Source organism: Elaeis guineensis, chromosome 5, assembly GCF_000442705.2.
Source record: "Elaeis guineensis isolate ETL-2024a chromosome 5, EG11, whole genome shotgun sequence".
Lineage (NCBI taxonomy): Eukaryota > Viridiplantae > Streptophyta > Magnoliopsida > Arecales > Arecaceae > Elaeis > Elaeis guineensis.
In genome coordinates, this window is record NC_025997.2 from 11566592 (window position 1) to 11580563 (window position 13972).

The following is a 13972-nucleotide window of genomic DNA, read 5'->3' on the forward strand; positions in this document are numbered from 1 at the left end:
ATTTTGGGCTATAACAGTTTGCTTATAAGTCCTTTGTTTGACATGTACATGGAAAGTTTTTTTTTTTTCTCAAAAAAAAAAAAAACCGGTTGAAAAGTAAGGGTGATGTCTTTTATCTCATATTATCTAAGAAGCGACTGATCTAGCAAGAGATAATCTACGTTGCTTTTTGCAACAAAGCAAACATGGACACGGGTTAGATTTGTGGAGCAACATAACAACATTCTTCATTTGGAGATAATGTTGGCCGTATCCTGGAGATTCTTGCAAGGCAAAGATGCGACTAAAATGGTACCGTAAGCTATAAACTTAGAAACTATTTGTTTTTACCTTGCAGCAAATGTGGACGCAAACTTGGTCCAACATTGATCCTCTCCTACATTATGCTTCGATAACCAAAGAAACGGTGCCAAGTAACATGTTACATGCTTTGCCAGGCTATCACCAATCACCAAACAGTATACCACTCAGCTACGCCACTTGCTTGTCGACGGTCTAATCATCCAAGAGATGGTCTCATAATTGGATATAAAATATTAACAAGGATGAAAGAATCATTTTTTATCTTAAAAGCCAAAATTGTTGGCAACACTGTTAAGTATGCTATGAATTTTTTTCTGCCCCATTTCATGATCTAGTTAAACAAATTTAGAAGAAAAAAAAAAACCGATTGAAAATTTCTTTGTAAGTTCATATCAAAGATTAATTTACTCCAAGGCCTAAGTACTCACATAAACTGTAGACATAAGCCAAGACCGATCTGCCGACATGGATATCACCACGACCTGTCAAGAACCAATAGAGTGAGGGTGTTGGATCTTGCGTCCGGGTCCATACCTTCTTGATCTCATTATCTGGTGTAACATTGGCATAGCTCAGTGCAAAAATTTGATTAGCTAATAATATATATTGTTTAGATAATACACCTCCTTGTTTATTATCCTGCAACACGGATCATATGAACAAGCACAAAGAACCATGGTTGGCATCAAAAGGCTTATGTATACTGAGGGAGCCCTTATTTAAAAACAAGATCCCAAGAACAACATAATGGATGCAAATAATAATTATTGTTTGTTGCTGATCGTATCAATATAATTTTTTATTTTTATTTTTTCTTTTGAAAGAGTTTAGTCCCAGTCACTCTATAGACCAATGACATAAGATTGATACTAGGTATCTAACAACCAATTGTTTCCTACATCTCGTTGAAAGAAAGTATATTATTCATATGTATATCATGCGACGAACAGAATTATAGGTTGAATATTCTTCTCCATCACCGAGCATTGTACGGTGCTAAGCGCTGACTTACATCATTGGAAATTTTTGATTTTTATTTTTTCTAAATCTATTTAGGACGGTATGAATCACTCATTCCCCACCAAAAAAAAAAAAAAAAAAATTGAAAAGAAGGACTTTAACGCCCTATTACACTGGGCCCAGCGGTCATCTGATCTCCTTGGTTGTATCTCCTTTTATTTATTTATTCCATTTTTGTTCTTTTCCTCTGTTTTGATGTCAGCATGGACCTTGGCACGTGGCGTGGCCCATATCATACCGGATGTTTCTTACCTCACCACCTACGACCCGCTGCCACCTGTCCCTCCAACCTCCGTATCCAATTTGCACTGCCAGTACGATTACCTCTCCACAGTCCACCTCGTCGCGTCGCGACACATAGCTCCCGCTTTCCACTCTGCCCCGCTTGGATCCGTCCCGTCAGATCACCGACTTATCTCACTGGCGGTGATCGCAACCAAGTCCAAATCGGACGGTCCAGTTTGGACGACCAATCCAATTAATCGGATCCGGCCGATCGCCAATCGAAGTTTTTAATACGGTGTTGCTAACTGGGTTCACGCAGCTTTCGTGAACCCGCGCGGCCCGGGCGCACGTTAGGACCGTGTCGCTTCCGGCGAGGCTACGATTTCCTCGCAAGAGAACAACGTAGCGGAAGGAGAGGAGAGCGCGAGAGATTTTTTATTCTTTTCCCCGCTTTTGAACACGATCATCTCAGCCCTCTTTTCGGATTCCTTCTCGGCGTGTCTTTCGCCTCGCCGAAAGAGAGAAAGAGAGATCGCCGAAGCTTCGAGGTATTGGAATCAAATCTTTGTCTCTTTCTCCGCTTCCCAGCTTTGGTGGCTTAGGGCTACGGAGATCGTGCATTCGTCTAAATCCTCAGATTTGTTCTTTTGGATCTCGTTCTCTAGTCTTCGAATTGAGAGGTTTCGATTGCTATTCTCTGGTTTATCTTTCTGTATTTCGGGTAAATAGTTTGACGAAATTTAGAGGATTGTTTCTTCTTTTCAACACTTCTCCTGCTATTTTAGAATCTATGTTTTTCTTATCTTCCCTATTGCTAGTTTTTTTTTTTTTTTAATATTTTAAATTTATGGGATTATTTTTGATACTCTGTTCTAAGCTGTGATTCAAGTGTTCTGGATATGTGTTTGTCTCTGTGCGATCAGAACATTTCCTTTTCCTCTCTTCTTTTAAAGCTGGACGGCGACAGTGTAAACGATTCAAGTGTCGTCGCATGTTTGCGAATTCCATTAGTTTCTACTAAATTGTTGCTTGATTTATCCGATATGCTAGTTGATGTGTTGCGTTTAGAATATATCTTTCCTGAATTCATGAACTTAAAACCCAATATTAACATTTAAGTGCATGATCTCTGACTTTGCTCTAGATATCACTATATTCCTTCTGGAAAGTCTGAGGCTTTATATTGCACCCTTTAGAACATGCTCTTTGGTTCCTTGGCTATAACACCCTTTCAGCACTCAACAAAATGTTGAAGTGTGAAAACTAGCTTCAGTATTTATAACACGTTTTGAAAGATAACACAAAAAATTTTTCTTCATTTTTTGTAAAAAGAAGTAAAAAGTAGCTTTATTCACAATTTTATGGAGAGATTTCAAAATACATATTGGCCAACTTTTTATGTGGGTTTAGTTTGATCAGCCAGGCTGATATCCAGATGCTGAAATTAAATCTAAGTCGAGGATTGGCTGATTGAATTGTATGCAGCTGACAAAAAGCAGATTGAAGTCGTCTTTGGAGTACTATCTTGCATTTTGAGTGTCAACCATTAGTGCAAAAGTGAAAATCATAGTTATTAGTGATGGGTTATCAGATAAAATTAAAGTATATTACACTTCAAGCTACAAATTTCATATTAGTACATCACAATAAAAAGTGACGGATCTTATCTGAGAAAGCCACCTTAGGGTCATTGTCATAAGATCTCTTTCAAAATCATGCTCCCTTTATTTTCTTACATCATGCTTAAAGTATCTTCTAGACAGTGGATGGAGCATATGATATGATTTTATCAGCAGTTAGTGGAGACTTGGTGTGTACTTGTAATTGTTCTTTTATATCGGCACTCATTAATGTGGTATAAGTGGGTTGACAGGTTTGTGCTAATATTTGATCCAGTAGCTTGTCTCATGCTTAGTGGCTTCATTCTAAGCAAATGTCTGTATGTTTTGATGATGTGTGGGTCCATGCATGTTTGTTGCTTTTCTTGCAAGTCTATGACACACACACACACACACACCCATTAATATATATATATATATATATATATATATATATATATATATATATATATATATATATATATTTGTAGCATTTGCAATAATTTTTATTGGGCTTCATTAATTTTTTGTATCTTGTCTATGAGAACTTGCAAGGAGTTATAGATTTAATTGCTTACTTCTTAGTGACCTTTTATAGGTTCCTTCACTGGTGACTGTCTTTCAATTTCTCATGAGCTCGACAGTTTCAACATCCCAGGGAATGCATCCACCAACAAGGCTTGGCTCACTGGAATCACCAGATTCATGGCCATTGTCAGTTCCTTTTGGTCAACCAGAGCAAGACTTTAATGATGATGAAACTGAACTATTGTCAGTCTCCTGGAATCAGGATTATGGATGCTTTGCTGCTGGAACGAGTAATGGTTTTCGGATCTTTAACTGTGATCCATTCAAAGAAACCTTTAGGAGAGACTTGAAAGGTGGTGGCTTTGGAATAGTTGAAATGCTTTTTCGATGCAATATCCTAGCTCTTGTTGGTGGTGGTGCCAATCCACAGTACCCGCCAAATAAAGTGATGATATGGGATGATCATCAAAGTCGGTGCATTGGCGAATTTGCATTCAGATCTGATGTCCGTGCAGTGAAATTAAGACGAGATCACATTGTGGTAGTTCTTGAACACAAGATATATGTGTACAACTTCCTAGATCTGAAGCTTCTTCATCAGATAGAGACTCTGGGTAATCCCAAGGGACTATGCTGCCTTTCCCATCATTCTAACACATCTGTGTTGGCTTGCCCTGGCCTGCATCGGGGACAGGTCCGGGTCGAACACTTTGGTTTGAAGGTGACAAAGTTCATTAGTGCACATGATTCTCACATTGCTTGTATCACTCTGACGATGGATGGGCTTCTTCTGGCAACTGCAAGCACAAAGGGGACGTTGATTAGAATATTCAACACAATGGATGGTACTCGCCTACAAGAGGTAAAATTTGCTGAACTTGTGTTAAGATACTGGTCGCACAAGTTCATTCTCCTTATTGTTTATTCAAACTAATCTAGTCTTAACTCATATAAGTGAATATTAATTCATTGAAAAGAAAGCCTTCTGTTATTCTGTATGAAGAATTTATGTGTGTTCTTGTCAATGCTAATATGAAGTGTCGAATATCATGTTGGACTACTAGAATCAAGTTTCTTGTTAATAATTATTGTCGATTTAAATATTTTTGCTAGGACTGGGAGGTAGTGCCCTTTGAGGAAAACACAGTTCTTCTACCAGTTACAAAATAATTAGTTGTACATTTACATTATCAATGAAGACTTCATTGTATAAGTTTTCATCATGGTTATGGTTGCTGGGTCTCATCAGATGTTGCATCATTAGAACACTCAGAATTGGGATACCATTTTGCAGGTAGGAGAACTTTTCATTTATTATAGTGTGTCTGTGTCCACTAAATTTCATAATATTGAGCACATGTTCTTTGTTAGTGTTTTTGTTGATAATTTGTTTTCATTGTGCATAAATTGATTTTTAGTTAATTTTTCTGTCAGGTACTTGAAGCTTTTCACCTCTCTTGATATGTTTTGTCTTAAATTCCTCCCTTCTTCTCCTCTCTTCTCTGTAATGATGATGCTTTCTTCTATATTACAAGCTCAGGTTGCAGATCTATTCCCTTCTATTTTTCCCAACATACCTCTCAGTTATTTGAGTGTTCTTGTCATCCGTCCATCATAGAATATCTCTATTGTTTTCCTTCTTCATGAGTTGTTTAGATTGCATTTCCAAATACTGCTGCCACATTTTTCTCTTTCTTGATGTCTGTTGATTTTGATTAAAAAATTATCTGTTGCTTCCCTCCACCCACGCCGCGTTACATTAAGCTTGGACACTTTCTCCTTTGAGTTTTTTTAACCATAACCTAGTTATGATCTTGGCAACTCAGGGTCCTGATGGGGCAAACTGGGACAAACCTAACCTTTGGAATTTTCTTTTCACACCAAGTGGCTGTCCTAGGACCCAAACCTATGCCATAGCACTTGTCAGCCCAAGCCTTTTGCCATTGCACCAAGCAATGGCCCCCGACACTTGCTTCTTCAGGCAAGAACTTGTAGAGAACTCCATAATGTAATTTTCTTTTAATTTGACTAGAAAATTGGAAGAATTATGGCATGATGCATCTGATTAGGAATAATAAAGTTCTTCATCTAAGTTGCTTTCTTGCAACTTAGGAAAAATTAGGCAGACAATTGTTTTCTGCTTCAACTTAGTAAACACTATTTTAAAGAAGTGTTTTGCATGGCACTTGGTTTTTGATTTTATTGTCCCTCACCCGATCCACAATGAAATCTCCTAGGCATTATTTTATTTCTTCAATATGAAATTCGTCCAAGATAGCCTCACAAAGCAGGTGATATTGGTGGAGATTGAGAGAAGAAATAGAAGTCTACCGATCAACAGAGATGTGTAAGAATGATGATTGCAGCTAAAGGTGGTGCAACTGATGAAAGACAACATCCAAGAAAATTGCTAAATGTAGACCAAGGGGAATTGCTTAGGAAGAGATCTGACAGGCTATTTGCATAAATCAGTGGATGAAGACAGTTCTCAGAAGTGGAGATAGCTTTGATGAGGATGCATATGGGTAAGGTATAGAACCATGTATATTCTATATCAGGATGTAAATGGACCATGTCAGGTTCTGTTCAACATGACCTAAGCCTAATCCGAGTTTGTGTGGAGGCAAGCTTTCAAACCCATTCTTACCCATTTAGGGGTTTGAGGGTAAATAATATGTTTCTGTGAGCTTCAGTTAAATCTAAATTAATGAATGTTCTAGAACATGGGTGGCATTCTCCTATCCGATATTCTTGTGCAAAGATCTCGAATGATCTCAAGCACTGGCCCTTTAACCTTTTAATATTCAATCCACAGTTATGCTGAAAGTACCTTCTAACCAGATTTAGGTATTTCCAAACATGGTATTTGACTACAAATATATATTTCTTTCTTTTTTTTTGTGTGTGGTGGAGAATGGAAACTAGGTTTCCTGCTTTATCCATTGAGATCCATAGTTGACTCATGTTTTCTATCTTACAAAAATCTGTGTATTTTTTTTAATTTCTAGAGGATATAAAAAGAATTGAATACTCCTTGATTTAATCCTATGCTTGTGATTCACAATGTGACCTTGATCTTAATAAATTTAATTGAGTGATGTAAAAGCTACAAGCCTACAACAATCATCATGGATGTATTCTAGGTTACACTTGTAGTTAACTAGTTATGTTGGAAGGCAATGGCACAAAAATCTTGACAAGTGATCACTAGTAGGAGAGCCAAAAATCAAAATCATTCATGTTGTTAGTTATTTAAGGATCTAGGAGAGATGAAGAAAAAGATTTCATGCTTATCATGATGATGGGTCTATGTTGGACAATGGAGGTACCATATGGTTGATTCGAGCTGTTAGATGTGATTTACTACCTCTAAATTGCTTATAAACCCAAAATTATGTGATCTAGAGACCCCTAGACAATGCATCAAGTAGTCAAAAAATTGGACAGTCTAAACAGCATGAAAATATATATATGTTTTCTTGATTACTTAATGAATATACCAGGGGCCTCCAAATCTTATGGTTTTTGGTGTGCAAGCATCTGAGATAGCATAGTACATCCAATGGCACGGATCATCAATGTCAAACCCCATCATCTGAGGATGTTGCCAAGTCTAGTTCTCTCTCTCCCCTCCCCCTCTGTATGTATGTATATGTAATGAAACTTTAGTTTGAATAAACTATTCTATAATTCTACACAAAATTGGTGGCTTGGATATATTCTTGTGCATATGACTATATTATCTTTGTAATATCATTTCCTTTGAGCCTCACTCATACATGCATACATACTTACATATACATATATATATATATATATGTGTGTGTGTGTGTGTGTGTGTGTGTGTGTACGTATGTATATGTAATGAAACTTTAGTTTGAATAAACTATTCTATAATTCTACACAAAATTGGTGGCTTGTATATATTCTTGCATATATGACTATATTATCTTTGTAATATCATTTCCTATGAGCCTCAATATCCTTCTATAAGTCATGGTGATGAGAAAGGATGTATTATTGGCTCCCCATATTCAGGTAACTTGGTCCAGCTAACTGTATATTTCAGAGGAGTTGGAAATATAAGATGAGTACATCAAAGATGGGGATTCTGAGCAGGAAATGTGGTACAATGGATGGTTTGATATCTGTTTTTAAAAGAAGTAAAACCAAATCACCTAGTGCTGGGCCATTGATAAGCTGAGGTTATCTTAACACATCTCCAGCCAGAGCCAGGCTTATCTGACTTGGTGTTAATCAAATGAAGTTAGTGTCTTGTCAATTTTGAACCACATATGTCTATGTGACTTCAAAACACCTCATAGTGGATTATATTTTCTCTACATCTTCAGCTTCTTATCAAAATCAAGCAAAAATCTATGCTACGATGTCATAAAATTTGTTTGCTTTCTGATATCTTCCTACTTCACCATATTCAAAATTTTCATACCTTTACAGCTGAAATATGGATTGGTATTATCTGTGGACTTGTGATGCAGGTACGCAGAGGACTAGACAGAGCTGATATATACAGCATTGCTCTCTCTCCAAATGTACAATGGTTGGCAGTATCCAGTGATAAAGGAACTGTCCATATGTTTAGTCTTAGAGTCAGAGTGGCGGGAGAGGATGCATCTAACCATCATGCTGCTGCTCAGGGTCCTGGAATGGTTCATCAAAACTCTTCTACTTCTCTTGATGCCCTTATATCTCCAAATACTGGTACCAACACCAGCTCATCGTTGTTCTTTATGAAAGGTGAGGGGACATAATGATTGATGGTATCTTTTTCTTTCTTTGGTCTACATTTTCAATGAGAAGTGAAAAATTTGGAATTTAGAATAATTGTATCGTTTTACTGCTATTACGTTGTTCATTATTGCTTGGCTTTGCTGGAAAAAATGTTTTAGACAGTGAATCTGGTGTTCCTCAATGCTAGTGTCTAAAATCTTCAAGTCCCAAGTATGTATGCAACCAAATAAATTGGTTGCCTGATCCCTGAGGTCTAGAAGATTTTTGCTTTCTTTCATTTTAAATCATCTGAAAAAATGATCTTGGGCCAGTCTAGTTGCTTTTTCATGGTGGCATTTCCTTTACAGATGGTGATGTGCGCTTATTTTCTCCTTAGTACTTCTTTCTTTGGAAGTCTGAACTAACCTTTACCTTGTTGGTTCTGTCATGGGTTTGAGCTGTTAAATCCTGACTGGCTTATCTTGTAACGTGATTTAAAAATATTAGTATTTGTTGTCAAGCTCCGAAAAAGTAATGTGCTGAGATTTGAGCTTTCAATTACACTTCTCTACCTTCTTTTCTTCGTGGGCATTGTCTATGAGAATGCAGAGATTTGGTGAAAGAAAGGAGATTAATCTTACATGTGCTGATATGTTGCAGGAGTGCTGCCAAAGTACTTTAGTTCTGAATGGTCATTTGCTCAGTTCCACTTACCAGAAGTCACTCGCTATATTGTCGCTTTTGGAGCTCAAAACACTGTCATAATTCTTGGCATGGATGGCAGGTATTAATCCTTAACCATGGCCTTCTATTTAGTTTGGTTTCTGAAGCAACAACTAAAGGTTTTAAATTCTCTATATTTGCAAGTATATGTTTTCTGCCAGTCACCAACTTTATAGATACTAGAGCAATTGCATTTATATTTATGAGCAATTGCAAATATGTTTATCTCACTTGAGATTTGAGCATGGAAAATTTAGTAACTAGGCAATCATATTTTCTATTGAGCCCTTCTTCGAGCAACATCTTGTTCTGGCATGCCTTGGAACCTAGATTTGCTATAGTAAGTCAGACAATTAGATAGCTAAATGGTTGGTTAAATGGATAACCATGTCTCCTAACTCACATGACCCTTATTGCTCACTTGAACATTATTAATGTGGCATTGGCTTGTCATAATTCCAATTTTAGTGCAAGACTGTTCTACTCCTTTGAGATGCACTATGATGATTTAGAAGAATGTAGATGACTTTTGGTACTAATTTCTTGCTTGCTTTCCTTAATCTGACTTGTTCCATTGGGTTCTACAAGAAAATTACATGTTTGGTTTATCAGGGATTGCATAATATGGCATGTTTTCCATGGATTTAGTTGCCCTACTTAGGCCTCAGTCTATTTGCATTTGATATTTTGGCAGATTAAGCAACAGGAGAAGGTTTCACATGAGACGCTTAAAAAAAATGCAGGAATGAATGGAACATTTTGTGCCTTCCATGATCATTAGTAACATGGATTTAGTTAGTACATATGTGGGTTCCAAAATCTAGTCATTGGAACTTGGGTCATCCTTTTGGAATCTAAGCATTGCACTCAGGTTTTATTGATGCAATTCTTAGTTTGATTGCGCTATTTATGCCCTGTTCTTTTTTTCCAGTTTCTACAGGTGCAGCTTTGACCCAGTCAGCGGTGGGGGGATGTTGCAGAAGGAGTATGTCCGGTTTTTGAAGGCCAACAAGCACTGACCAAGACCGGCCTCATCCTGAGATTGTGGAACAGTCACATATCCAATTGCACTGCTTGTAAATAGGAGATTTGATCTTAATATTTGTACATATACGCCCACTTCACTTGTGAATTCTATATCAGAAGCTATGGTAGGAGATGTCTAGGTAACAATCACAATCCTAGTTCTCCTCATTATAGAAAAACTTTTGACTATTTAATAGTACTTTATTTGTATCTAAAGTGATAAAAATTTACTAATTTTGTTGCATTTAAACTATACCTGCATAGGCTGCATTAGCCAAAATATAATGCAATAGGCTTACCCAAACTCCAACTGGAAATATTTTCTACGTTCTATGGAGTTAGCGGGAGCTCGCTGTTATGATGCTTGTGGAAGTGTGGCCCCAGATGAAGTCATGCATGACTGATGGGATTTAGCATCCTCCTGATGTAGGTCCTTTATTAAAATTAATAAAATAAGGAAGGCAATGTAACTATGCTCCTTTAAAAACTTTTAAAGGACATACTAGGAGACTCCCTTTTTTTTTTTCTGCTTTTATCTCATAATATTAATTTTTCAAATGATCTGAATGGTTCACCTAATGAAGCGACTCTGAACTAGGCAAATATAAGTTTCTATATGCAGGGGACAACGGCGCATATTTAACTTATCAGCCCAGGCTTTAGCTCCCTTGATTTCATTTTGTTCACTGCAACTTGCCATCGGTCTGGTTTCTCCACTTAGGGAAAGCCAGTTAGCAGTTCAGTGGTAACCCCATGTAATGAAGCTGACTTCAAAGATTTATATATCCTTCTAATTATTGGTGGAGGAAGAACAAATATATAAAATGCTTTTTTCTAAGAAAAATATGAAAAACATGAAAATACCCATTTATAAACATTTAGATTCACCTCATTTCAAGCGATTGAGGAGGTTCATGGAAGTGCCAAAGTGAAACAATAAAAACTCCAGCTCAGTGAGCTCGGCTAGCCGGCATCCCTCTGATGAAGAAGCAGATAACGTTTAAACTTTAAAGCATGGAAGCTTGAAGGCTGGATGGAACAAGGGTGGCGATAATAGACCTAATCTACCAACCAGATATGAGGTCAATGGCTTTGGATTGGCATAATTGAGTCTGGATTATAAAACCAATTCGTTTACTAAATTGATTGATTTTGAATTTAGAGACTTAACCCATTCAATCCAGATTAACTTCTTTAATAATTGAGTTATACTACCAAGATTACAACTTCAACCTGAAAGCGAACAATTTGTCTCCATGTGAATATAGTTATGTGTGAAAGTCATATATAAAAATTTATTTATGGCATTATGTTGACTAAATATGAAATTTTGACGTTTTTTAATGGTTTAATCAGGCTAGTGATGGTTTAATCATGTTAAATTGATTTAAGTGCGTCCAGTTAGTTTAGTAGATTACTTGTGCCATTTATAACATGGCCCTCTTGACCCTTTATAAATGGATCGTAGAGGTTGAGACTGAATTGTCGATGTATTTATCGATATGATGACGTTGGGGTTAATAATTACTTAGAGCGACCCTTCTCAAGCCCCAACCGGATGTGATTCCGGGTAGGTGCCAATTGTCTGTGAAAACATATTTAAAAGGATACGGAAAACCTAACCACACAAGGGCGTTTGGTCTAGTGGTATGATTCTCGCTTTGGGTGCGAGAGGTCGCGAGTTCGATTCTCGCAACGCCCCTACGAACTATCTTTTTGGTGCTTTGCTGCTTCTAGACTTTTTTTTTTTTTAAAGTTTCTTATTTATCGGTATCAAATTCTTTCAGACAAGTCGTGCTACAAATTTTCTGATCACTTATTTTTTTTCTTGATATATAAATCTAATCTCTAAATATTAACTTATTCTAATGTATTATTGTTAGTCAATATTTTTATATCTCAGTCATTTCAAAGTTTTTCGATCATTTCTTTGCTGATATTTTCTGATCACTTTTTTTTTCTTGATATATAAAACTAATCTCTTAATATTAACTTATTCTAATATATTACTGTTAGTCCACATTTTTATACCTCAGTCATTTCAAAGTTTTTGCATCATTCTTTGCTGATGAAACAACAATGGCCAAATCCATAAAATTTTTACGGTAAAATCACAAGTATAAAATGAGTTGAAATTTGAAAGACCTTGTCAAAGCTCCATCATCAGGCAGAGTAGGATGGTGTGCACCGTGAAAACTTTCCTGAGCATCAATCCATTTAATAGCTGCTGTTGAATCCCGTTCCAGCGGCACATCAGTGGCTTAAATTTTGATTCTCTTAACAATGGGATAAGATTCCTTAACAAAAAAAAGAAGAAAAAAAGAAAAAACAATGGGATAAAATTATATCATATTGGCATACTACTAAAGCTTAAAAGATGGAAGTGTGAACTGTTGCCAGTGCTCTGCCCTTTTAAGTATTTCATACATTAAAGATTATTTCCTGGAGGTCTCAATCACTTTTGTATAAATTGTCGATATTTTGAGGGCCTGAGACAAAAAAGCATAGCAAGGCTAGACGCATATGCAACAATAGAAGTACTAGGAATGGTCCATAGCACTAGTCAAGCAAACATGAACAAAGCGGAAGCCGACTTCCCATCAAAGATAGAAATGCCTCGTATTCATATTTTATATATATATGAACAAAGCGGAAGCCGAATTCCCATCAAAGATAGAAATGCCTCATATTCATATTATATATATATATATATATATATATATATATATATATATATATATATATATTTTTTTTTTTTTTTTTTTTTTTTTTGACCGGGGACAAGTAGGAAAGCCAAACCAAACTCTTATTTGGATGAGTGCTAGCATTTAATATACATAGATGTCTTTTTCTTACTGGCGGCTTTTTCTTAAGACACCATCTTGAGCATCATTTGCATTTATTTATTATCACTTGAACAAGTATAATAAGGCATGGTTGCATGCAAGAAAATTTCACGATTATTGCACTTGGTTCATGAAATGAATATCCAAAATTTGATCATCTTGCAGAATTCTTAATGACAACTATCACTTTACCAATGGCCTTCCTTTTTTTTTTTTTTTTTTTTTTTGATAGCATTGAATGCAAAATTAGCATGTCAAAAGCAGGGGCAAGATAAATGAGGTGAGTTGTTGCAATGATTATAAGAAAGATTTACCAGAAGTAAGAAGCATGTAAATAAGCATGCATACAAACACTATATTATGTTCCCTAACCAAGAGGAAAGGAAAAGGTATCCACAAGGCATTTTGTCCCAATTTGAAATCATTTATCGTAAATTGGTCATGACTTCTGGAGGGAAGTAGCGAAAAAAAAAACAAAAATAAATACCTTTTAACTTCCAAGCATATTCCTATAATCAGATAGTGAGCAAAAAATAAACATCCTTTACAATTGATGTAAGAGTTTGAAATCAATCTGTGTGTCAGAAACTCTTAGATAGTTCGCAGCAACCAAATCATTTATATGTTGAGTCTCTGCTTGTTTAAGAACAACATTCATTAGATACAAGAGCATAAGGAAAAGTGCAAAACCCATAAGCCTGAGTTTGGTTTTCTGGGAACAATTTGGCCTAGTGCACAGAATTGCAGTTTGAAATAAGATACGGAGAACTTGCTAAAGTTCGGAACGAGTTGCTGATATTTAAGAAACAAAATAAAAGGAACACCAAAATCTAACATAAAGTTATCATTAGATTCACATGCTCTATACGTGAGAAAGATCCAGACCATGGTTTCAAACGCCAGTCCTTACTCGTCAGGCAAGTCGGCGCAGCTGTACTATCACTTGGTAATATAAAAATTTGACAGGGGTTT

General features: G+C 36.3%; 1 protein-coding gene and 1 non-coding gene across 4 annotated transcripts; both read left to right on the plus strand.

Moving 5' to 3' along the window:
• Positions 1 to 1853: 1853 nt before the first annotated feature.
• On the plus strand, positions 1854 to 10370 carry LOC140850754 (autophagy-related protein 18c-like). 3 transcript variants are annotated; one of them, XM_019850702.3, is made up of 5 exons: positions 1854 to 2269; positions 3745 to 4536; positions 8174 to 8432; positions 9066 to 9189; positions 10060 to 10370. In XM_019850702.3, the coding sequence occupies exons 2-5, from the start codon at positions 3778 to 3780 to the stop codon at positions 10145 to 10147; spliced, it is 1230 nt and encodes a 409-aa protein (XP_019706261.1). In that variant the 5' UTR covers positions 1854 to 2269; positions 3745 to 3777; the 3' UTR covers positions 10148 to 10370. The 3 variants fall into 3 exon arrangements, with proteins under 3 accessions (XP_019706261.1, XP_019706260.1, XP_019706262.1); XM_019850701.3 differs by having other exon boundaries at positions 1854 to 2228; XM_019850703.3 differs by having other exon boundaries at positions 1854 to 2096.
• A 1414-nt stretch (positions 10371 to 11784) lies between these two features.
• Positions 11785 to 11856, plus strand: TRNAP-UGG (transfer RNA proline (anticodon UGG)). Its single transcript has one exon. It is a non-coding gene; the product is annotated as a tRNA-Pro (tRNA).
• Positions 11857 to 13972: the final 2116 nt, after the last annotated feature.

Bases quoted from the DNA above. Each gene is read 5' to 3' on its own strand.
- LOC140850754 (XM_019850702.3), top strand. From the start codon at position 3,778: ATGAGCTCGACAGTTTCAACATCCCAGGGAATGCATCCACCAACAAGG. The intron at 4,537-8,173 runs GTAAAATTTGCT...CTTGTGATGCAG, and splicing joins ATGGTACTCGCCTACAAGAG to GTACGCAGAGGACTAGACAG. The intron at 8,433-9,065 runs GTGAGGGGACAT...GATATGTTGCAG, and splicing joins ATCGTTGTTCTTTATGAAAG to GAGTGCTGCCAAAGTACTTT.